Raw genomic sequence first — 26,648 nt, 5'->3', positions numbered from 1 at the left:
ATCCCACCTCAGTCCATTCTCCGGTGAACAAGCTTTGCTCTGCAATCCAGACTGGCACACACTCAAAGCCCCTCAAGGCTTCTTCATGTGGAGGCAAACACAGCACAGCCCCAAGGGCCCCCACTCCCACTGGAGCCAGAAGCTGAGGGACTGAGCAAGCAGCAGGTCTGGTCTTCATTTCCTAACCCATCCCCTGCTCGCCTCTCTCTGATGCTTAAATCCCTGATGTGCTCAGACACCACATCTCCCTCGTGTCTTTTGTCTGGTGCCAGGCTCTCCAGAGCCAGGGCAGGATGACTTGTGCTGCACAAATCCTCTTCAGAGCCCAGCACCACCCAGCAATGCTCACAGCACTCCTCAGCTCTCACAGCTAATAAATGGTCAAGAATCAGAATTTGCCTTTTGGTAACACTAATCACCACAGCTGCAGTGAGTGTAAATCTGCAGAGCTCCACCAGCTTCACTTTTATATACAATAAAAATATAAAACCTTCATTAGGTGTTATGCAGTTTGTAAGAAAATCCCTAAATTAATTTATTCAGGGGGGAAAAAAATTTAAGACAACATTAACTTTCAAACCTATGCCAAGACCATTTCCTTATTGGTTTGCTCTGAGACAACTTAGTTTAGGTCATACAAACTTTAAATCCCTCAAACACATTATGAAAATCTTAAATTCCACCTAAACTGGCTGAAATTATGCAGGCACCTTTAAAAAAAAAAAAAAGGCAGTTTGCATTTTAAAGCAGAATGGACTCAGCCATCCATTAAATATGACAAGGTCTGCATTTTATTTAGACATTGCCATTAATAATGAAATGATGTATGATTTCCATTCCTGCAGTTCTTCCTTCCCTCCACAATCAATTATGCATTTAAGAAAATATTTACTTGTTATAAAACTCTTCTAATTAAGCATTACTGGTATGAGTTTGAACAAATCAGGAGATGATCTCTAAGATGCATGACAGAATATGATACTGTGCTTCAAAAAGGCATTTATTCCTGTCTGGTAGAGAAAAAATCCTCAAAAGTTAAAGGGATGCAAGGTTCAGTGCAAGACTGCAGATCCCACCATCTTTCTGACATCAAGAGGTAAATCCTACTTGTGAGAAGGTCCTTGGGGCCACTCATGTTCTTAAAGCAAATAGAACGTGACCCAAGAAAACTCCCATGTGATGTTGAGAAGGTGAGGAAAGACCTTTAGAGGTTGTTCCTGGACAAAGAAGAGGATCCTAAAAGTAAATTTCAGAGTGGTAGCAATGCCCAAACTCTCTTGAGACTGCAAAGATTGTTGCTGTCCTGGCGAGCACAAGCTGGAGCTCGGGGCTGCCCTTGATCCCCATGGTGACATTCACAAACCCATCTTGATCCCCCTTGCAAATGCAATTCCCTGGTTCCTGAGCAGCTGCCACAAAGGGCTCCTACTGCGGGTAGGGAAAAGCCCCGAGGGGTGCAGGTCACCCGGCTGTGCCCCCAAGTCCAGGAACGAGGAGCAAACCCACGGCATTTCCAGCTCCTCTCTGCTCCCCAGGGCTCACTGGAGGCGCTGGAAAGCAAAGCACAGATCCCAGCAGAGGAAAAGCTCTCCAGCCATGGCAGGGGAGCAGTGCCTTTCCCAGCCCTGCAGAGGCTGAACGCTGCCTCGCGGAGGTGGTGCTGGAGGTAGGAAGGGAAAGGGAGAGAAAGTGGCTGGAGGCCAGAAAGCAGCAGCCAAGGAGAGAGCAATTAGGATGCAGGAGCTGCCAGAGATATGGCATCACCAGAGATTTACTGTGCGTGCACACCTCCCTCCCTGCTCCCAATGTACTCGCTCTTTCTTTCTGTCCATATACATACAGTAAATCTTCGGTGACTCCTTATCTCCCGGCCTGCTTCTAGATCCTAATTGCTATCTATCTCTGTCTGCCTGCCACTTCCAGGTCTCCCAGCCTCTTCTCTTACAGCTCCCAGCCCCCCCCACCAGCAGCCTCCCTGCTTTTCCCACCCCCTCCTCTTTCTCTTCCTTCTAGATGGCATGGGGACAGGCAGCCAAAATTCCCCTTTCTGAAGTAAACACTGCACCCCAAAACATCCAAAAGAATGCTCAGCTCACGGCACGAGCCTGCCAGGGCAGGGCTAAGCCATGGGAGCACAGCATGGGAGGAAAAACTTGTTCCAGAGAAGCCCAGCTCTGCTGCTGCCCCACCAGCCTCTTCTTCCCTGCACCACCCAACCTCCTTCCCTGGGCATCAGCTGGCAGCCCCTTCCCAGCCTGGCACCACCTTCCCAGCCTGGCACCACCTTCCCAGCCTGACACCACCTTCCCAGCCCCTTCCCAGCCTGGCACCACCTTCCCAGCCTGGCAGCCCCTTCCCAGCCCCTTCCGCAAGGCTCCGCACGGCGCTCGCTCGGTTTCATTTTTATTTACTACTATTCTTTACTACTATTTATTTATTCACTCCTATTTTTATTTCGCTTTGAACATGCCCAGCTGTGTCATCTTGGTTCTGCTGAAAATGTAAACAAAAAGAAGAAAAAAAAAAAAAAAAAGCTGCTTTCAAATGCAGCCTTTCATTGCATGAATACATTTCCCATCCAACACAGCTCCCGTGCTCCCACCCTGGAATTAGAACTTAAAAAAAGGCAATGTCGTCACTGTACAGCACATCTATTCCCCCCTCCAATGTTTTCTTCATTGATGTTATTAATTCTTTTGAAAAAAACAAAAAATATCAAGACTTTTAATAGCTCAGTTTGCTCCTTGCAAAGCAGAAGGGAACAAATAAATATAAATAAAACTAATTTATATTCCATATGGTAACAAACCCGAGTGCTTCTGCTTTTTCCTAGCAAAATGTCATGCCTGCTTTTAGTCTTTGACACAGAATTGGTCACCATTTTTTTTGTTTTGTGCATTGAGTTCAGTTTTTGTCTTGCGAAATGTAACTTTACTCTAGTGATCTCTAAGCCTGAGGCTTTTTGGTTTGGCTTGACAGTAATTATATGGATGTTGAGAAAGGGAAGAACGTTCCTTACACTTCATAATTCTACCATGCTTCTGTGCTCAGAACAGAGAAGGAATATTTTCTCTTTCACAGAGATGACGATCCAAAAGGAAGATACAGAACATACTGTGCAGAAGAAAACATCCCTGAAGAATCCTGCAAACCACAATGCCAAGGCTGCATTTGTAATTCTGCCTTTGGCTCTTAGCAAGGGAGCAATTAGAGAGGCAGAAAGAAGAGAGAGGGAGAAAAGTGGAAGAGAGAAGAAAGTAAAATAACAAAAAAAAAAGAGAAAGAAGTGAAAGGAAAAAGTGGGAGAGAAGGAAAAATAAGGGAAAAGGTGAGGAGAATAAGAGAAGGGAAGAAGGAGAAAGGAAAAGGGAATAGGGAAAAGGAATTCGAGGAGGGAAAGGAAAAATGGAAAGGGGAAAGAAATTGGAGGAGGGAAAGGAAAAAGGGGAAGGGGAAAGGAATTGAAGGAGGGAAATGAAAAAGGGAAAAGGAAACAAGAGAGAGGAGAATGAAAAGACGAGAGAGAAAACTGGAGAGCGGAGAGAAAATAGAAGAGAAATAGAAGGAAGTGGCAAGAAAGAAGAAACAAGAGAGAAAGAAAATAGAAGAAGAAAAGTGAAATATAAGTTTAAAAAAAGGAAAAGAGAGGGACAATAAGGGGGAAGAGGAAGGAAAAGGAGAGAGAAAGAAAGCAGAGGGGGCAGGCAGGGGGGTCCCCGCAGTGCCCCCGGCCCGTCCCGAGCGCTCCCGGGCGGCACCGCGGAGCCGCCGCTGTCCCGGCCGGGGGTCCCTGCCCCGGGCCCGGCCCCGGGCGGGATTTGGCAGCTCCGAGCCCCGGTGTGAGCCCCGATGTGAGCCCCGATTCACGGCCCCGACAATGGCAGCTCTGAGAGCGCCGGGGAGAGCCGGCCCCGGAGCCTGCCGCTGCCCCGCTCCGCACAGCCGGGATGCAGAGCCGAGCGCGCTCCGAAATTAGCTTTACCATAAATCTTTTAGGCTCTTAAATAAATAAGTAAATAACACTGCTCCCTTTTGCCCTCTTTTTTTTTTTTTTTTTTTTTTTTTTTTTTTTTTTTTTTTTTTTTTTTTTTAATTCAGCGTGTAACTCTTCATCAGCCTCAAGCCCTTGGACAGCAGTAACAGGAGACCCGTTGAGTCTCAATTTTAAGGGTTTTGGTTGGTTTTTTTTTTCCTTTTCCCTCTCGGCAGCAACTTGCTACTTTCAAACTTTGCACAAGGCTTTGGGTTGGTTTGCTTCCCTGCTTTCAAATGACATTATGATTTTAATCAAAACGGACTGGTTTCTGGAGAAGGCCTGAGCAAACTGGGACAGGGAGGCAGCTGGGCTGGGCAGTTTACAGCAGTTCAGAAGAAGGTTTTGTAAACAAACACGGCTCAGAGGTAGAAAACCAAATACACTGGGTGAAATTTGGCCTCCTCCAAAGGTAATGGCACGGCTCAATGGGGCCAGTATTTTCACATCCACATACAACTTTTCCTCCAGCAAACATAAAACCAACAGAGATGCAGGTAATGAAGAAAACAGCTCAAAAAGTGCAGCATTATTATTAGTATTATTATTGTTGCTGGTGAAGCAACTTGATGCTGTCTGGCAGCTAAAATACAAGTAATGACTGAGTACAAGGAGCAAACACTCTGACAGGTTTTCTGGCTAACAGAGACCTCCTGCCACTGCAATCTGCCCCAAGCACAGGGCAGGATCGTGGCCCCTGAGCGGGCCCAGAAGGGTCACAGCCCCCCTTGGTGCTGACCAGGGCTTCTGCACAGCAAAAGCTCAGAGAAAGCACAGACACAAAGGTTTAGCTTGCTGCTATCCAGATATTTCATATGTAAAGCCTGGGGGAAAGAGTGGAAAATAAAGAACTAGCCAAGGTTGCAGGATCAGGCCATTTGGGGCAAATAAGACAGAAAATTCTCCTAGAATCAGTGTCAGTGCTCCTCTGGCCACTTCCACAGGCTGTGATTCCAGCAAGGAGCCCAGGCGGGGCTGAGTGTGGCTCTTTCCCAGCACACAGGCAGAGCTCTGAGCCTCTGCACCTGCAGCTCTGTCACACCATGCACAGACACACCTGAGTGACAGGAAGAGAAGCTGTTCCCAGGAGGAAGAGATGCACACTCTTATTAAAAAGCAGAAATTACAGTCCCTCTGCTTGGCTTCAATCTGTCCCATTTATTTCCCACCCCACCTAACTGCTCAAACACAGCACCCACCTGATGCTGCTGGGGAGGGGCCAAACCCTGAACCCAAACAGAGCTCACCCTGTGAACAACCTCACTGAGGTGAGAAAGGGCTCCCAAAGCAAACCCAAGTCTGAATGTGGACCAGGGTGAAGAGAAAAATGAGTCAAGAACTGCCAAAACTGTGGGCCAGATGCTGCCAATGCTTCCAGGGCCATCCCACTGCTCCCCAAGTCTCTGCTAAGGGCTGAGCAAGGTGAGCTCTGAACCGAGGTCTGGGCTCCACTGGCAGATGCTTTTGGGACCTTCTCAAAGCCAGGGAAGACCCCTCCAGACAGAGAGACCTGCTGTGTGACAGCTTTTGACATTGGAGCCATACCCCATCTACCTTTGTCCCTTCCTTCCTCCAGAAACGGGAGCATCAGATTTAAAATTAAAAAAAAATCAAAGGGAAAACATTAATAAATAATAATCAAGATCATCTGCAGTTTTAATGATAAGCTATTTAATGAATTATAAAGTACCTATAACTCAAAGTATGAGACTGTACATTGTCAAAACTGGCATTAAAGTGTATGGAGATAATTAGGCAATAATGACCTCCACAGAGGGCTTTTCCTGGGAATTAATGACCAGTCGGGAGGAGCTGATGGCTCAAGGCACAAGCAAGGGCCATTAACCCCAGCTGGTCATTAATACTCAGGAAATGCCCAGCTCTGAGGCCGTTCTTGTGAGTATGTGACAAAATAAAGGGGGAGCTATTATGAATATCTGAATCTGTGGGCTCCTGGGAAAGGTGAGGCTTGCAGGGTCCATCCCTCAGCCCTGGTACTCCTGCAACTGGGAATGCTCAGGAGGGCACAAACATTGGAACCCTGACACCAGGTCTGGGTGCTCTGCCAGCACAAACAGAGCCTGTGAGGCATCTTTGCCACCAGAAAGAGTAAAAAAACCCACAAACCTGAGGTTTTGTTTCAACTCAATTTTTAAATATTAAATCCTTGTGCTACTAGCAGCTCCAGAGCCCAGGTCTCAGGCTCATCTATCTAAGTGGCATGTCGTGTAACAGAAAACACACTTTTGGGATTATCACAGCCAAACTCAGCCCCTGGAGCAGCTCTGGGCACTATTGGGAGCAAGACCCCAGAGGCAGAATGGCCTCATTTCACCCCAAACCCACAGGCACCTCTTCCCAAACTCGCCAGGACTTCAGGAGGAGGAGGAGGAGGAGTGTCACCTTCTGCCGGGGCAAAACAAAAGCAGATGCACAGCTGATCCCCTGTGCAGGATTTGCATCTTTCCTGTCACACACAGCACTGCAGCAACGGGCTGGAGCATCAACACCGAGCCAAACACCAAATCTCTCCTGTCCCCAGGAGGGCGTGGAAGAATTTGGGGAGACAGTCCCCTGGGAGAGATGCCCCGACTCCCCCTCCCCACTGTAAACAGACAGAGGAATTAGCTTGGGCTGCTTTGCAGGGTCGTGAAGCCCAGCTGCCCGCTGCTCCCAGCCCTGTGTGTGCTGATGTCCCTGTCCCCTCCCCGACACCAAGGAATGGGGCTTTGTACCTCTGAAAGCTCGGAATCAACATCTCCATTTCCCCCCGGCTGGAGAGGGAGGGGAGGAGGTGTCCATCCCCCGGCACAGCGCCCGCCCCACTGCAATTATCCAGCTTTATCCTAAATAAACCCGCAGGGGAGAGAAGGGACTTGATTTTCCACTACAGCCCCTCTGGTCATTGATTTACCCCAGTGCCATATTCCTGCTCTGAACACACATCCATGTGCCCGGGGGTGAGAACCCTGGAGCATTTTGCCCTGTAGGATCACAGCAGATGCAAATTTTCACCTCCACAAACAAATCCATGATGGTTGTAAATATTGCCAAATGATTCTCCGCAGAGATCAGCGCTAATCACGCAGTTTGTGAGAACACAGCAGCGATGCTTGTTGGCAAAATAAAGGATCTCTAAGTTTCTTAAAATCTGGAAAGGAACCCAGAGCAGCTCAGCCACAGCATTTCCTCTCAACTGTTTGCAATCGATCAGAAGGAGAAAAAAAAAAAATTAAGTATCCCACTGGCAATGTGGAGTTCCCAACAATTGTACATTAAAACCCACTATTGCTCAGCATAGGAAAATCACTACATCAGGAAAATTAGTGCTTGTTAGTACATGTAATATTCAGAATCACGAGGAGAATAAAAGCAGTAATGCAGAAACTGTTATCAGCAGAGGGAAAATTATTCAAGTATGCATTTGAGTAATTCTGCATTTTAATTTAACCCTTTGAAACATTAATCAAACCATGGCTAATTATAGGAATTAAGGAATTAAACGATGGAATCTTCTAAAAGATATTATTTAAAAGGCAGTTTATACAATTACTTGTATAGATGTTTGCTTTAAAGAGGGAAACATTTCTACTGTAATGAAAAGGGTCTTAGAAAATTAAATTAACAAGAGGGGACCAGGCTGATATGAAACTAAATTAGCATCAAATGCAAATTACAGGGTACTTAATGGTAGAAACAGGTGCAGAGCAGGTCCCTAAATGAGATAAATGAATAAAACATCCCTCTGCACAAATGTGGAAGCTGACACAAAGTCAATGATATGAATAATTCAGCAGCCTCAACACTGCTGTTGAGGTCAGCTTTCCTTGACCTTTGAAACAGGAAGTAAAATTCTGTCCAAATTTGAGTGACTGGAAATGCAGCAGTTATTTGTTGGGGGGGTGGGAGGGGGGGAATAAAATTAAATTAAAAAGAAAACAAACAGAAAATCCAGATTTAAAAAAAAAAAAAAGAAAACCAATAAAACCAAACCCACCAAAAATACAAATCCATAGTATGCATGTGAAAATGCATATAACATATATGAGAGATTTTAGGTCATGGTGTGATCGAAATATCAGAACTAAATGGTTTCATCTTTCAAAAAACAATTTAGTTGTGCTAAAGGGGATATTAATAGAGTCAAAGTCATTGTATCCCAGGCATTAAAGAAATCAAGTAATTTATAAGTAGCTGCTCAAAGCTCAGTGATCAGTTAAGTTCTTTGCAATAAACTTTTTTATAAGGAACAGAAGGATTTCTTTTCTTGACTTTTTATCTAAGCTGCCAATTTACTACCAATTTACCAATTCACTATTGCATTTCAAACATTGAGAAGTTACAATTTAAACTATAAACCAACCTAACAGTATGTAGAGAAACACAATGTGCAAGTGTGAGAGAACCTTGAAAGTAGAAAATATACATGTAAATGTATTTTATATTGATATCTTAAAATGTAAATAAACTCTAGAAACAAATCCTTGTATCTCAAAGAATGAATACTTCTCTCTTAAAGAGACAGAAATATGAAGCAGCTGCCTTAAAGCCAGTGAAATATCTCCAAATTTACATCCGTATAACTAAACAAAGATTTCTGTGCCTTTCCCTATGACAAAATACTCAGCTAAAAGCATAGCTCATGTAATTTCTTACTGCATATATAGTCCTAATTTTAAATTTAATTTGGCACTTAAACAGATTAATAAGGTATGACAAATAACTAATTTCTCCAAACTGGAAGAAAGGAAGAACCTCACCCTGCAGCTTGTCTTCTAGGGCAACAAAAGCTGTTAAGATAACATAAGGTATCTCTGCTCTTCCCTTCGTTGTATTTATGTCTCTTTACGTGCTTACCTGCCGTCTGCACAACTTGTGTCTATTATAGTTATTTGGATTGATTTCTATTAATTAATTTTGTTTTCTCTGTTTCAGGCAGGAGGGAGAAGCCAGGGATGGGACTGCAAGGGTGCACCTCTGCCTCCAGAAACTTTGGTGAGGAGTTCAGGCCAGCCCTGGCAGCAGCCACCCTGGAGATGCATATGAATGAGATAAACAAAATAAAAACCCAGCCCTGCCATGTCCTAATCCCTTGTGGCCAAGGCAGCAGGGGCAGTCTGGGGGCTGAGCCCAGGCTCTGCTCAGCACTGGGCTTTCTGTGCAAAGTGGCTCCCTCCAAACGCCAGCTCTGAGAACCCAGCTGGTTCTCATTTCCAAACAACCAGTTTCTCTATCCCCAAGTGCTAAAGAAAATAATCCCAGCAATCCATGACTACACGCTTTCACAGGGACAGCAGTGAGAATTTGATTGTAGAGATAATTAAAGTCATTCCTGAAACTTGCAAGGAAAAGAAGCTGGGGGAGAGGAGGGGGCCAACAGGGACAACGATGCTCATGTTTAGCTCATGTTTAAATTGAACTAAGCTTGGAGAAGTGGGGACACACACACACTACTTTGGGGGGAATTTGTTTTCCTGAAAATTCTCTCTTCTTCACCCTAACAGTTACAATTTGCAAAGAAAATGTAATAGACTGTGGCAAGTAGGAAGATTAGGATGAGGTTTGGAGCCTGGCTGTTCCTAATTTGGCAAGAGTATCCAGAGGGAAATGCTTTCACATTCTGGTAAACTTGAATAAAATTACGTACAGCCACTTCGATTAGAAGGGTTTAAAGGGAAATGATACCATAAAAGCAATAAACCCCACTGCTATCTGCTTCAAACACTGAAAACATCTTTTTAAAATTAATGTTTCCTGCAGCCCTGCCATGAGTTAGGTCTGAAATAATTTTAATATTAACAACACTCAGGAGCAGGTCAATCTAGAGCCAATCACATGACTACATTAGTCTTCCACATCTTTCCAAATGTCCTCTGCATCTTTCCAAAACAGTGGAGTAATTTACGCCACTCCAGCTGGTGTAAATCAGCAGGGTGTCCCTGGCATCAGGAGAGATGGGAAGCACTGGCCTCACTGAAAAATAATCACAATGATGATGATTAAAAAAAAAAAAAAACAACAACAAAAAAAACCACCACACCAAAACCCAAACAACAAAAATAAAAGCTTGCTCCCAGCAAAGCTAAATTGTACAACCCCCGTGTCACACGTCTGCTCTGACCCTCGTCATCCTGAAATGGGTGTGAAATTCAGAGATGGAGAGAAAGAGTTTAAAGCACTTGTAATCTCTCCGTCTGCACTATCTGCCTTGAGCAGGAAGGAGGGATCCGCTCAATGAGAGCTATTCAGGGCCTCTCAATTAACCTGATTAGTTCAGCACGCTGCTCTCATGAATGACACCTTATCTTGGAAATGAGGGAAAAAAAACTTCCTTCCTTCTGGAGATACAGGCAGCCCCTAAAGCCAGCGCAGCGGCGCCCACGGGCTGGCTCCCCATCACCCCGGGGAGCTGCTCTTGGGGTGGCAGGGCCAGGCAGCCCAGGTGGCCCAGGCAGGGAGGGGGGTGCCCTCTTTGAGGCCCATCCAGGCACATGATGGGATTTGGTGGCTGGGAACCCTCCCAGGGGCGGCCGCAGGTACCGCGACCCCCGGGGATGCTGCGGCGTGTCGGAGTCTGGAACTCGTTTCATAGGTGACAGATTAATGAGCAATAACTGGGTTACCATGGCAAAAAGCATTCCCAAAATTCTCTTTTGTTTCCCCGAGAATAGTCTCCCTATTTTTTTCCCCCTCCAAATCATGCCACTCTGCAATAACACAAATATTAACTAACAGCGTGTTATTCTTTCAAGGGCCGATGTCAACAAGGCTGATTGTTCCACACAAACTCCAAGGATTAATCAGGGAAAATAGGTATCTCAATTACAATTATAATGCTGAAAACTCACATTTATGAATGGCCAGCCAACTTTGAAGACATTTATTAGGGAAATTCCGATGACTTCAAAAGTATTAATGTACTAATGAAACATTAGGGCATGATGTATTAATGCTCTTGTAATTTCTGACAAATTGAGTTACCATTGTCACAGCAGGGCAATCCTTCAGGAAAAAAAAAAAAAGGAAAGTTCCTCTCTCCTGCCACGTGGTACATGACAGATGACAATTTATGTACCCATAATGGGGTTCAGCGAGAAGTTTTCCTCCTACACCACAGTACAGTTTATTCCATTTTTCAGAATGCTAGAGCTATTATGGAGCTCACTGTGCTTAAAAAAAAAAAAAAAAAAAAGCCTAGGGATTGTCTTGCCTAAACAGCTCCATAGGGAAGAGACTCTCCTATTGTGCATCCCTCACTCAGCAGCCTCACAGTGCAATAGGGCCCAGTAGCACCAGGCCATGGTACCAACAGAAAGACCCAGAGAGAAGAAAAAAAGCTTTACAGAGCTGCTTTTAACACATAAAAAACAGCATGAGAAACAAATTCTGCCCCAGACCACAGAAAACTCCAGGGCACTAGTTTGTAAGGCAGCTGAATTTCCTCACTTTTCATTAAAAAAGGAGTAAATCCTGATCCAAGCTGCAGGTCCTTTCCTCATCCTGCCTATAAAACCCCCAGAAAGATATTCCAGGGTGTAGACTCCCCTCTGCAGCCAAATCCCAGCTCATGCAGGACTGTGCCAGAGATGTGGAGGCACCTGGAGCAGCTGGGAAGAGACCATCAGATCTTAATAGCTCTGAGTGTGGCTAATTTTATTCTTCTTTCAGAGCAAAGAACTTTATAATGAACACAGAATACATTTCTCCTCTCCTTGTGTCATCTTTCTACAAAATTTGAACTAGGTAAAGTGGTTTTTAACATCCACTTATCAAAGTGACTTAACATCTGGGAAGTCAGCCAATGGTTATGTAGTGATGCATATGCCAAAAAATCCAACTGAAGGATTATATTGAGGGAGTTTACAGAGGAGACCTGACTCAACTGGGTGGAAGTTGATGGTTATCCTGGTCAGGAGAGCCTGAGAGTCTCTCTGCAGAACCATGCATAAAAATTAAAGAAAAGTATTGTGTTTTAAATAGCTTATTTTTAACCCATTGTAGACACTGGCTGTATCCTGCACCAGTAATTTTTCCCAAAGGCAGAGTTTGGAGTCAACAGATGAACAGTTTGTCAAAATCCAAAAGGAGATGAACAGAAAATTATTTTCTGCCTCTGACAATCAAGACAACACTAAGAGGAAGATCATTTTTGATTGCTAGACACTCACATTGTAATATTAAGTCTTTCTAACAGTTATATAAAATTAATCGGTTCCAGGGTCACAATCATGTTACTCGAGGATGTCGTCTTCTCTTTTTTTAATTAATTTTTGAAAAACATGACCTAAACATCCATCTAATTGAATTATGTGTTTAGCTGAATGTTTGCAACTCTGATTAGAAAGTCAAGGTGAGAGGAGCACTAGGAAAACCCAAGAATCAAGCAAGCCTATATGACCCTGGCATTGTAGCATCACCTTTTTCTTTTTTTCTTAGTAACACCATTTTTTTTTTCATCTCTTTTTAGCCCAGCATGGCACTGGAAGAATTCAAGAAAACAATAAAAGAACAACTGAGTGTACAGGGTAGGATTTACTGGCATTTACTTTTAATTCTATGGTCCTTTGCTCTGTGGCTTATCAGCCCTATGTCAGCCCTTTTTCCTCCTTTATATTTCATGAGGGGACCCACATGCTGGTACTGAGAGACAGAGCCCAAGTGTCTGTAAGCTTTTTGTCAGGTAAAAAGAGAAGAAAAAGGAAAGGAACAAGAGGAAAAGCAAAGCTAAGAGGCATCTATTAGATGTCACTAGGCTTTTGTATTCATGTCAATGATTCAGGATTAGAGTATTTGAAATAATCTTATTGAGAGAACTCAAAAGCCCCACAGAGGGAAAGCCTGCTCGGTAGCATATGGCAGAGCAGCAGACAATATCTTATTAAGGATGTGTTAGCTAACACCATTACTTTTTATATTACATTACTGAACTCTGGTGCCTCAGCCCGTTAGCGAGATGCCGTAGTTGTGGAATGCCAGATTGGACGTGTTGTTACAAACCCAAAAAGATTTGGCAGGGTCTCCTGGCATGGCAGGAGGGGGGAAGGGGGGGTGACAGTGGGATGCTGCTCCCCCAGCCCTCCCCAGAGCCCTGGGAAGGGGAAATGTTGTCCCCAAAGGAAGGGGACAGCACTCAGTGCCCTCCCACCCTCCCCACCTCAAGTCTCTGGGAAAAACACAACGTACAGAGGCAGCTGCTGCTCCAGCCCCAACAAAAAATCCCGAACTATTTCCAGACTCTGCTTCTTGTCAGATGAAGGGGAATTTAATTTTGTTATAGTGAATGCTGTTAGTCGAAAAATCTTTCTTTGCTCTTGGACAAAAGCTTGTAATTGGAGAAATAGCTCTTTTTAAAGTTATCTTCATCTGCCTACACCTTTAGAAGCAGCAAGAACCCAAAGACAAAACAGCACTGTTCATAGCATTTCAATGATTGCTCTGAAAGGCTCTATATCTGGGTCACCTTACTACAGTCCAGTATATCATTTCAGTGACTTGATATAAAGCTTTTTAATAACTAATTTCATATCATTTACATAGTAACAGCAACAGAAAATTCGTATTCACATTTCCTATTTCCAGACGCCGTTTATAAAAAGGAGGTAGAAAATTATTCATTCCACTTTAAAAAGAAAAAAAACTCTAAAATACTGTCCTTAGCAAAAAAGTAAACACCCAGTTGATACAGTAATATATTCTGATCACAAACTACCTATGCAAAGTTGCTAATGTGACACACTGGGAACTTTGTATGGGTTTTCTGTACTTTTCCAGTACTGTTACAGAAAAAATATCACGAAGTTGCAGGGAAAGAGGAAAATTCATACCAACATTTCCCACTGCTACTGCAGAGACTTGCTGCCTTCTAAGGACAGTGTTAAAACCATTTCTAGAAACTTAGTAATGATATGCACACTAATCTACAAGTGTTTCTTACTCTCTTTTAACTTTATTAGTTAGATGTTGTATTAAAATTAAATACTTCCAACAGGCAGAAGTGCCTGTGAATTTAACATGGTTATTTTAATAAGTGTAGCCAGTTACTTATAAGAATATATTTTGGTGGCTGAAACATGAAAACATTTATGAAAACTCACATGAAGAAAACTACTCACACACCTCAGCTCCTGTAGAATAAAGCTTGGATTGTGTTTTTATCCAGTAAACACTGGGATAGAGCTGAGATACATTTTTCATGTTCAGAAGAATTTTAGCTAATCTGCATTAAAACTGAGGATGATCTTTGCAAATACATTTCCCCATTGCTCTTATTCATGTATGCATTCCCACTGCGACAGCAAATATGGAAATAAATCAGGTGTTAAGATGGAAGAGGAAATTTATCCACTCCAGAAACTATGTGTGTATATATATGCATATGAGAAAAAGACAGGGGGTTTTTCCTCCCCCAGAAAATCCCCACTCTTGAGAGAGAAGAGCTGGCACTGAGCTGCATGGAGCCAGAGAGCCCACTGTGCCCAGCACATCCTCCCTGCTGCAGGACATGCTTTGAAGAAGGAGCTCATATTAAGAAATCGATGGGTATGAAGAGCACATTTGAAGTTTTGTGACAAAAAGCAAAGGGATGGATCACCCTGCCAGGCCCTGGGCTCCTACTGGGGCCAGAGCACTCAGAGCTTTCCTGGTACTGCAGGAGGTCACTGCACCAAACTTTTTAAAGCACCTCCAATCTCAAATACCCAAATCCTGCCACTGGAACAGAGCAGCAGAGTAATCCATGAAGTCTCAGATTCCTTTGCACAAGAAGATCCACAGGGTATTCAGGATGGACTTTAGGGACTAAAACGAAGCAATTCAGTCTCCAAAAATTGTTAACCCTTGCTGATCAGATTTTCAGGAAGGGCCCAAGGGACTTACTGACATGGACAAGCTGACCTTGGGGCCCTGGGGCAGCAGGTCCAGCACATCTCATATGTGCACTCAAGTCACAGCTGGCCAGGCCCATGGCTGTTGGTGAGCACTAGCAGTCAAATGCCAAAAGTAGCAGTCTTGTCTTCAGTTCCCCTCATCCCCAGGACATTCAACACAAGCTTTTTAGTCTCCCTAGAAAAATCTCATTTTTTATTCTGCATCAGGAGAACCATTTCTCTTCAGGAATGGGATCATCTCCTTACTTAAAAATTACAGAGCATTCAGCACAGTGAGCCTGCTTTGCAATAGAAGCCTCTGCTACATCACCAATGATATTAAATAGTAATAATCAAGCATAAGATCACAGTAAACTAAAGCCCCAAACATCAGCTGTGGATTCAAAAGGCATCACTGGGAGAAGCAAGTAACTATTAGAGTAGCGTGAAATGTTTGCAGTGAAACCCAAAACCACATAAGACTTGCCTGGTTTGGGATTTAATAACAAACTGAAAAGTCAGAACAGGTTTGCTGAGAAACTCACAAACCTTCTGAGTGAAGCTCAGACCAAATTAAGGCTTTGCATAATACTTCTGAGATCATACAAAAATTCTTATAGTTGGAGGCAGAAAGAAGAGTAATCAAACAAACAATAAGCAGAAGCTGGTTTGACCCTGACCAAGTTAATTCAGCCCCAAGAGCAAAATAAAGGAATTTATAAGCAGAAGTGACATGTGCCAACCCCAACAGGCTGAAACCAAGAGATTTTTGCAAGAATCCTTGCAAAGTTACCCCCAGCTGTAGTGATTTCATCACCAGAAAGAACACGGACACCACATGCATGAGGAGCACTCGCAGAGGGGCAAGCATGCAAGGCTGAATCTCAGTGTGAGAAGTATCTACTGATCAGAGTCTCCCATTTATCTCACAACAGCTCAAAATGCCTTTGGTTGCCTAAGTCATGTGGGAAATGTTCTGGATAATGCTTCTCAGCTGCATCAATCACAACCAAATCCTGGAGGATGTGTGTTTGGGTCCCTCCCCTCCCAGAAATGTGTGGGTTCACAGGCTCCCGGAGCTCACATGGAGCGCTCGAGGCCAACTTCTGTCTCTGAACACCCTGCTCAGAGGCCCAGGGGGTTTAGGCAGCACAGCCTGAAAAGACAGCCTGGGAGACATCTCTGTGCAGTGCTGGGGGTAGCTCTGTCACCCAGCTTCTGCTCCTCTGACTCCTCCCTGATGGATCAGCAACTCCCATCTAGCTCTGGAAGGGGCACAGCAATGGAGGGGAAGGGGGCCTTTCCAGCAGAAAATTCCAGATTGCAGCCAAATATTCACACCCAGGGATATTTTTGCACCTAGGATGTGTATCAGAGTGCTCCATGCCCGCCCTCCTGCTCCCTCTCTGTGGAAAACCCAGTGATGGGACCCCCAGGATCCCACAGCCCCATCCCTGGTGTGAGCAAGGGGGGAGCAGGACACTGGCAGACACAGCTTCCCCTGAGTCCAGACAGCCAGGGTCTGGTACTGACATGGTCAGGGGGACAAGGATATGACCAGGACAGGGCAGGGATTGGCACTTCTGCTAAGGGGCCACTGCCAGAGCACCTGGCATCTCCTGCCACTTTGTTGTGACACCAGTGCTATGATGAACTCACGTCCCTGTGGGCTGGTGGGGATCAGCTGCAGCACTGACCCCATCCCCTGCAGCAAAGCACCCCTCAGCAGCTCCCTCTCAGCAAAAACCACCTTGTCCCCCTGCCAGAACCTCTCCTGGAGGGCAGATTCTGCCTGCATCTCCTTCCCTCTCTCTCCAGACATGGAAAGCTACTGCAAAATGCATTATTTGCCACATCTACCTAAGCAGTGTGTTTGTGGGGAGGATGCAGGGAGTGTGATGCAGTCCTCCAGTCACTTTTCCACCTGCCTGGTATTTAGGATGAAAATAAGATCAGGCCTGTAAAATACAATCCACTACCTGATGACTTGTAAAGCAGTAAAACAGAGGTAATGAGTTTTTCATGTCATTGCACAGTGAAATCCTACCCACAAACATAAAACTTTTCAGGTTACAGGCTGAAAGATTTCAAGCCCATCTGTAGGTGAGTCGGCTGGGTGTGCTGGGACAGGTTACAGAGAGCCCAGATGAGCATCCTGCACATATTGGAAGCACTGAGGCCTTTCACACACTGGCAGGAGGTCATGCATTAAAATGTACTTTGGTGTCATCTGATATCGAGGCATAGGAAATATTACAACCTCCAATCCATGAGTCCCCACCCCTGCTCCATGGACAAGAGCTGTGAAAGGCACAAACCTCCTCACTGCTCCCCAACTGCATCCAAAATGCCACATGAAGACCTGCAGTGTATTACCAGAGCAGGGCCAGAAGAAGCCCTGGCCATCCCCTGCCCCCAAAGGTCACACAGTCCCTCCCAGGGGAGCTCCAGCACGAAACCCCTTGACTTCTACCTCACCTAAAAATTATCAATCCAAAAGATAGACAGTGGCCACGTTCTCACTGCGGCTCCTGCCTCTGTTGGTAAATATTAGCAAAGCCAATCCCAGGTCACTGTCATCAGCCTGCTCAAGTACTCTGGGAAGATGCAAAATTTGGGATAAACCAGCAACTGCCTGCTTCCAGCCCTTTGTCCATGCAATGTCTCAAGCAGGATGTATGTGATACATGTGGTATATATATTTTCTGCCACTATATTTGGGATTGCAGTGGCTATTCCTATTTTATCAGTCAGTAGGACTCCTATTGACTGGATGCAGCCATAAAAGGTAAAGAAACCCCAGAAGGCACTGGTAACACCATTAAATATCGGTCCTGACAATGGTAAATTGGGTTTAAAAGTTTGGAACAGAGTGCCAAGAGAGGAGGCTTTTTCCTGAACCAAGGAATAACATAAAGCCCCACTTTCTCCCCTATGTGACTTTTGTCATTATCATCTTTTCTGATTCTTACAAAGCAAACCTAATTAGGAAGCTCTCTCATTAGTCTTCCAGAAAAATTAGCACAGCTTATGCTAATTACTCCTGTAAAATTTAATAAACTCGTTGAAATGGGAATAGTCTAATGAGGTTTTATTTATTGAACTAAGATAACTGTAAGGAAAAAGGTTAGGACACCAGCATATCCAGAGTGGTAATAAAACTACAACTTATTCAATTTCTTCACAGGAATTTTATTGTGAACCTTTTAAATTCAAATATGAGTTACAATTTGAAAGTTAAATCAATCCAGAATTTAATTTAATAACAGGAAGTGCTCTGTGTTTTCCTTAAGTGTGATTACAATACAGCCTTGCCACTGCACTCATAGGAGGAATTGTGCATTTGTATTGTGACAATAATACCTCTTTTAAAATGAGTTCCTGTTCATCAGATCTTCATCTCAACACATGTAACTGGATTAGTGATAAAATATACAGGCTATGCTAAGAAGATGATACAAACACACACACTGGTTTCCAAGAAACTTCCTTGGGATGGCTGCTATGTAATCATAATAGATTTATTTTGTTCTCCAGAGAAAATTTAAATCACTGTTTTATATGAGTATAAATTTCTTTAGGTCCCTTTCACTGCTGTATCTGCTCATAGTATAATAGAGCAAAGTATAAAACAATTTTATAAAGAATAAAGTCGTATCCTGTTTCAAACACAGCTACAGAGTTTCTTTCTTAAAACCCACATCTTCATTAGCAAAAAATACACTCTGATTTCACATATACCCAGGGTTTGAAGAAGAATACAACACATGTAACTTTGAAGTTGCCAAAGAGCCTTTTCTCCAAGTTCACCAAACCACCACAAAGCCAGAGCCCTCTCTATCCCATGTCTCTCCAGCCTCATCAAAGTGAATTAATCAATCCCAAATAGTATTCCAACTTGTCAGAAGAGGATAGCATTTCCATGTAAGTACATATGTAAAAAATCCCATGTATAGATTGTATGTTAAACTCTATGTTAGGTCAGAGTCTGTGGATTCACAAGATTTGATGCAAGAGTTAGATTAAATCCATAGGCAAAGACTTGATCAGAGCATCAGGCATGTGGGAGTGCTTTAGCCCAAATGGTAAATGAATTCTCTAAGCTCATTGCAAATAAAAATAACTAAATATGGCTTTGCACATCAATTGACATAATAGTTAAAAACTGTGTGCATGGAGAAGTGACAATGGAGCACAACCAAACACATGGCCTGACTTGTGCAGGCATTTTAATCACAGAACAATTTTAAAGGACTCGTTTTAAGGTAAAAAGGCTCTGTATAAATCACTTTATCCTTTCCAAACCAAAGGGGACAAGAAAAATGAATAGGATAAATGTCACAAGAAACATCACTAAAGCCACTAACTGTATAAAGCACATACTTGCTTGGCCTAAATTGTTTGAACTAGCCCCAGCCAAGAAAAGGTTTTAAGTACCCTACTGGGACAGATGCGAAGCGGCAACAATAGAAGCCACACTAATGCAATCCAGGTAACACAATCCTGTTTCAAAAACACAGGGAGGGCTAATTACAGTACTGCTGAGTCAAATTTCTTATGCCATTGCAACCCACAGGAACAGGTCAAAATCAAGTGTTATTCAAACCACAGTCATATCAACCTTCTGTATCAAAGTCACAATTTAAAACCAAGTGAAGAACCTAAAAGCTTAACCCATTCACAAGCCAAGTGTGATTCAGTGCGGGTGGCAAGGCAGGGTTTCTATTATCAGCTTAGAATTAGCTTGCATTTTGAGAAGAAACTTCAAAGTTGGTAACTATTACATCAATTCAGGTAAAGACTGAGGAATGGATCACTACTAGGAAGCTAAAGCTGTTTTGGTTTTTTTTTTCCCCTGTACCTGTTTTCCTCATTTTTCAGGAAGCATGTAACAGACAGCATCTCCGGCTTTCAAAATTTAAAATGATTTACAACTGGCAGTTTTGCATACTAGATAGTTAAACAAAATATTTCTGTAAACCTGCCATTAGCATCTTAACATCTCACTTTCCAGTACAATGAAAAATTCATGTGAATTTTGTAGCTTTCATGTTGCTCAAAATGCCACTCTAACACCATGTTTATAGTGTTCAGCTCTGCAGCATGCTTATAAAACACAGCTCTGTACAGGTTTCACTGGGGGGCTTTCCCCCACACACACTTCCTCTGGTGCTACCTGATGCTCAGGAAAGATGAAAATATGCCTAGTTAAAGTAGATAGGGATATCTTCAGAAATTTAAACATTCTCAGGATTATTTAGTACAGCTAATCAAAACATCTGCTATAAGCATCCGATAAAAGCACTTTCCTACCCAGCCCATCCAAGAACTGGGAGCTGGGATGAGCACAAGCACATCAAACCCCCCTCACCTCCTTTCATAAAATGGGTGCTCTGGCATGGAAGATACTACAAACTTCACACAGCAAACATAGCTCAGACAGCAATGCAAGGAGAGGCAGGTGCTCTGTGCCCTCCCCCTGTGTGTTTGGGTAGGCCCCTTTGGGGTCCCTCTATTCACAGCTCAGTGCAGGGTATTGCTGTCCCCAGCCAGCCCTGACAGACACTTTTGGTGCTTGGTGGCCATTTAACTCCTCTAGAGTAACACTGCACAATACCCTGGCTATCCCACATGGCTTCGGACAACACATTTGGACAATTAAAATGTAAAAATGGCTCTTTGGCTACCATTTTGCATAATTGGCAAGCAACAGAAACTACACATGGCTCAGAACAACAGGAATAGATGTATTGTACTACAGTGATTTACTCAGTGATGTCAGATTAGCAATATGGATCTGTTTAAAAACACAATAATTAAGACAGGCAAAAATGAATTAATCAACTGACAATACAGTCAAAATAGTATTCCAACCAAAGAAAATAAGAGGAGGGGAAAAAACCTTACATTGCAGATCTATTTTCTTAACTGTTTATATGCATAAATAAAAGCCTTAAAATGTAGATGGATTGCATCCAACAGAACTACAGTAGCTAAGTGATAATGATTCAAACATTTTTCAAATAAAAGTTAAATATTTATAAGCACCCAACCACATTTCATAAATCACAAACTATTATTATTTTATTCCTGAAGCTTCCCTGGCATAGCATGTGAATTGAGTCACAGAAAGAAAGAAAAATCTCCTCTTTATGCACATGAATCAGTTACAAGAGCTGGAGCCCTCCACAGAGCAGGGCACTCCAGTATTCCTACATTATCCCACATATGGCCCTTCCAAGGCAATCACAACTGCAAAGCACAACTAATTCTGTATCAAAAAACAACAAAATTTCATCCACATATCCTCCTAATTCTTCCCCATTAGCAACACAGGGCAGGTGTTTCATTATAATGAGGAGAGGGAGGAAGGAAAAAAAAAAAAAAAAGGAAGGAAACAATAGCAGTCCTTACCTGTCAATTATCACTGGATCTGATGGAGTCTCATTTCTGTTGCCACAGCTTTTCTTGTCACAACAGCGGCTACAGAGCAAAAGCGAAAGGATTTAGTGCGACCATTACACTGTAAAATCATCATTACGAACATGTTGGGTTCAAATTGCCAGCTCGAGTTACCCTGCCGGCCCTGCCTGCAAATCAGTCAAATGTACTGGGTCACATATGGGTTAATTACGATGTTTAACTTCTTGCACAGCTGGTTAGCAACGGAAAATATAAAAAGAGAGGGGTTTTGCCCCTTTCACAAATAATAATTCAAGGATCGCCCAAAACAGGGAGAGCTGCCTATTTGTAGCCTCTTTTCCGCGGGGTTTAACAGTTGTCCCGCAGACGCTGGCACACAAAATAAGGCAGATTTTTCCCTGCTGAGCCTGGTTTTTACATTTGCTTAACGCTTGTGTTACACATCCACAAGATATTCCTGCTTCCACACAATCCCCAGCTACTGGCAAACCTCCCCCCAAACTCCGAAAGCACAATTATTCTCCCTCTAAGAAACACTGGTGTTAATGGGGGAGCTAAAATGCAAGCAGCAGCAGCAGCTTTTTATGCTCGAGCGCGCCTGTTTCCCCAAGTTTTCCGAGCATGTTAATGATCACTAATGCCACGGAGAGCTCTGCTCTGGAGGCTGGTGCCCTGCATCAGGTCAGATACAAAGCAGGCATGTGAAATATAAGCTCTGTCTCCCAAAGCACTGCTCCATGGCTGACCTCGAGGCTGGGATTCTTTTTGAGCTAAGGTGGCTCGTTGTTTCCTAAGAGAAGTTAAATTGTTGGATTTTTTTGATGATACCTTGTGAAGGGTTGTTTTCTGTAAGGAGGCATAAATGTATTGCAGGTGAGTTCGTAGGTGAGCTACACGTTCCTGCTCCAGGTGGGAATTCCTCCTGGTGCCCCTGGAGCTGTGGCTGGGAGCTGCCCTGCTCTTCCCACCAGCCCATCTAAACCCACGAGACCAAATCACAGCCACAAAGGTCAGAAAAGCCTTAAGGTTTCACCCACCCACTCACCCCAGGGAGGAAACCCCCATATCACAAGGAAAGATACTGTTTGTTGTTGTCCCCTTAGCAGAAAATCCTTCACTGAAGTCAACGCTTCAAGAAATAAATAAATCAAGAAGCTCCTGACTTTCCCAAGTCCTTCTTAGTCCCCAAGGAGTTGCTGGACAAAGCCTGGGCAGCTGCAGGGACCCCATCCCATGATAGCACCAAGTGTCAGGCAGTGAGGACCACCCCAGCTGCTCTCCCTGGCCAGACCTGAGCACATCCCCCTGTTCAATAAACTTTCTGGTCAACCTCAACCACACACAACCGAATCTTTGGAAACCACTAAGTTTGTTCCCAGTGGCATTCCAGGGATCTGCATCTCGCCTGTATTTCAGCAGCTGTCAGGAAGGACCACTGCTCACTCTCCCTCTCAGATGAACTATTTTCCTTCCCCCAGAAGGTGGAAGAACATCAGGGCAGGAAGAAGCCCTCAGAAGTGCCACGCTATATAAATAGCCTTGTTGGGAGTATGACAAAGGTTCTCTTGTGTTTCTGAACAATAGAGTGAATAATATACAGTTACCCACCAAGATTAGCAATAAAGCAACTAACCACACTAAAGATAACAAAAAAGGGGCCTTTTACAAAAACAGCCTGTTTAAACATGGCTTAAAAAAAAATAATAATTTTGTTTTCAAAGAGAGGAAAATACATAATTCTTTTCACCGCAAAAATCTTCAAGGCAACTATTCAGGGCTGAAACTTTTCACAGTTAACACATGTGCGGTATCTTCATTTCGGTGGAAGTTACATTGTTTGGCATTGCCAAAAAAACCTGCTTAATTTTACAGCACAATACCACAATTGATCCACCAGAAAATGCCAGAGCCTTGGCACCCTGAAAGTATTAAAATTTAGGAAGGAATAAAATATGCTGTAGGTAAATAGTCATGGGGACGTTCGGGGGCTTTTTTGCCTATAAAAGGACTTGTCATTGGAGTGCAGCTAGAATGTGTGGGGTGAGAAAATTTACCCACAAACAAGGCAATAAAAACTGCTAATCATTTTTAAATGATTAAAATGTAATTAGAAACAGAGTTGGCACAAGTTAAGACAATGCAGTTCTTGTGACTGAAGCGAATCAGGGCTAGTCCTGACATTCTCCCAGCAGACTGGAGGGACAGAAATTGCCACACTTACTCAGGCAAGCAAAGGTTCCCAGGCTCCCAGCACAAGATGGGCAAATATCAGCATCCAGGCTCAGAGGTTGGCACCTTCCTGGGCCATTAACCCAGAGGGAGAGGCAGCCACGGGGGCCTGGGGACAGGGACACCTTGCCTTGGTCTCATCTCCTGCCACAAGTGGGATGGAGTCAGGCACTGAGCAATGGGGACAGCCCAGCTTTGAGAGCAGGGGAAACACTTCACTGCTCCTCAGGTGGCCCCTTAATTGGGGTACCTTCCCAAAAGTGCACCCCAATAGTCCCAAGTGATAGTAGAGACCTCACTCCTTGACCACAATCTGAGAGTGATGTGGAGAGGCTGCATGGGTGGCACATCCCACCATCGAGTGGCTCTCTGGCATGAAAGGAGGCCCTGAATGTTCCTTCATGACCTAGAGAATGATATTTTAAAATTCAGTTTGCCTTTTGTGTTTTATCCTCCCCGCAACAGCAGAATTGGAGGCCTCTTCACTCCAGCCTTTCTATGCAGAGAATTAAAACATCATGTAGACCTTGAGTTTCAGACCTGGTTAAAAGTGCTTTTAATTCAATTTCCCTCAAAAGCTTTGGCTTTTAGTGCCTACTTAGCACTTGGAAATAAGTTCCTAAATATTCAGCACCCTTTCTCCTTTCCATGAAAGAATTTTAAAATTCCCAGGAGCTTCTCCAAACCACTCAGAAAACCTCCAGCTCCCAGCAAGGCTCTGTGCAAGAGCAGGGAATGCCAGTTCCTTAGCAGGAAGGAGGACAAGGATTTGTCTTTGCTGTTCTTCCATGACACCTCTCCCCAGCTGGGGCTCAGACACAATGCCACAGGAAAAGCCTACAAAAATTGATTTTTTGGTAGGGTTTGCTTGTTTATAAAACACGTAGTCCTTGGTAGTAATGCAGCCTGCGAGCATTTCCAGCTCCTGCATCCCATTGTTGTTGTATCCTCACGGCTCATTCCCAAGCCCCTCACCAGGCCACCACCATCCCCAGCTTTTATTATCAGCTTTTTACACCTTTCCCCTCACCCCAACCCTCCGAGGGCCTGCTGCTCCCCTGTCTTCATCATCCTCCTCCCCTTCCCTCGGGTGTTCCTGAGGATCTCTGTCCAGGCCCACAGGACGAGGCCTCCTCACACCAGGCCTGGCTCCCCAAACCCTCCCTGGCCGGAGCGTCCCCCGTGCTCTGCGTGTCCCGGGACAATGAACAATGAGGAATTAGGGACCCGTGGCCAGCGCCAAGGACACTTTGGCTGTCAGGCCCCAACAAGACACTGGTGAGGCCGAGTGGGAGATTTTGCACGAGGTGCCACCGGTGATGCCATCAGGACAAACCCTGTCCCAAACGGGATCCTCACCCTGGAGCATGGAGGTGCACGACCCCCCTGCTAAAACAGCTGTAAGGTCTTATTTTACACTGACAAAACCCATATTTTACTCCAACCTCATTCTCAGAAATCACTGAACCATTTTAGCTGAAACTTTCCAAAGAAAGTCAGCCTGAGGCTGACACCCTGCAAAGGATATTTCAGCCAGAACAGTTTAAGTTTGGCAAAGCTGTAAGCCACTGAAGGTTTCATAATGGAAATTGTTGAGGCAATATTAACTATAGATGTCCCTCCCCATGCTGCCTACAATACTAATAAATTCCACTGAGGTTGTGAATTCTCCTCAGCTATTAACATTTTCACCAACAGTGTAGATTTTTATATCTGACAAAACACAATGAAATCCTTTGAAATAAACAGCTACCTGAAGCAAACCTCAGCTTCACTCCCCTACCACAGCCAGGACTCTCTTATACATTTGAATTCTTTGTCTCCTCCGTGCCGTAGCTGTAGTACACTATAAATACCCAGCTTTGTCACATAAATGCAAAGTTTTATTGTGCAGTTAGCCTTGATAGAAAGCACTGCTGAAAGTTGTTTAGAAATTAAATATCTAAAACAAGCTATTTTAAAATACAGAGCCCTCACTATTTCATGTCTGAAATGAAGAAATTTCATCTTAGGGAGAGCAAGCTGTCTTTCACACCATATGGCTAATGGTAGTGCATAGCAATTAGCTGGGCTGATTAATGGGGAACAGACTCTAATTTTATGCTTATAATTGAGGCTGCATTTGCACCCCTGGTGCAAATTCAGCACATCCCAACTTCCACTTACAACAGGCAAGAAATCAAGAGAAACAGAATGGTGTGGAGAGAGAATTTTTTCCCCTTCTAGACCCCTAAAGAGCATCAGATTTGCAATTTAAAAGCGTGTTAGCAGCACAATAGATGACAGATTTGTGCAATAGGGTCAAGCGGCCTGGTAAACAAACAGCACCCTCTTACACACGTATGGGCAGCAAGGGAAATGGGGAATATCTAACATGAGCTGTAAGAAATTTGAATATGTCTCCCCCACCCCGTCAGGAACATAACATTTGCCTCCTACAGTCAGTTTGGGCTTTTTCTACCCCTCCACCTTATGGCCATGGAACACAAAGCAAGGACTAGCAGTAAATAAATAGGAGAAGAAGAATAAAGCTTCTGAGCCAGTGAATTTTAAGAACAAAGAAAGTGCAAAGCACTTTAATAAAGGGAGTGACTGCACATATTTCCACATTCCCAGAACAGAAATAATTTTGTCAAAGTATATTGAATGGCTGTAAATCTGTGATGTGGATATTTGGTCTTCTGGTTAAAACTCAGCCCACTATATAAAGTTTTAATTTACTTCTTACACTTTATGTTTCTGAAGTATCTATAAGGAAATTAATTCATTAAAGTAGTTGATTCTGGCTCAGTGAGTTATTCCTACCACCAAACCTTGCTGGTTAAGGATCAGGAGGACACAGCACCCAGGACTAATGGCAGACTCAGACCTTGACACTGCAGGCACTTGAACATGTGCTTAATTTTTCTCATGTGCCCAGTCCCAGGGTTTTACTGGTCTGTTACAGGAGAAAAGTAAAAGGCACTTGAGTCTTATCAGGTCAGGGGCCTCCTTTAATATTTCCATGAATTGTTCCTAGCTAGGTATCCAGTGTGAAAGTTGTGCTAATTTGGCCAATGAATTTTAGGACAATTACAAGTTGTCAGCATGACTGGGAT

The 26,648-nt window shown here is 43.8% G+C and overlaps 1 protein-coding gene across 8 annotated transcripts in view; it reads right to left on the bottom strand.

The window, feature by feature from the left end:
- The window catches only part of EBF1 (EBF transcription factor 1), a 268,313-nt gene that overhangs the window by 228,223 nt on the left and 13,442 nt on the right, over positions 1-26,648 (bottom strand). For all 8 annotated transcript variants that reach the window (XM_088173961.1, XM_088173962.1, XM_088173959.1 and 5 more), the window contains exon 6: positions 21,313-21,381. In XM_088173961.1, coding sequence (XP_088030087.1) covers positions 21,313-21,381 — 69 coding nt within the window. The remainder of the gene's footprint in view (positions 1-21,312; positions 21,382-26,648) is intronic.

Source organism: Sturnus vulgaris, chromosome 15 (assembly GCF_052056855.1).
Source record: "Sturnus vulgaris isolate bStuVul1 chromosome 15, bStuVul1.hap1, whole genome shotgun sequence".
NCBI classification, from domain to species: Eukaryota; Metazoa; Chordata; class Aves; order Passeriformes; family Sturnidae; genus Sturnus; species Sturnus vulgaris.
Note: the sequence above shows the minus strand (reverse complement) of the source record. Positions and strands in the feature narration are given on the sequence as shown.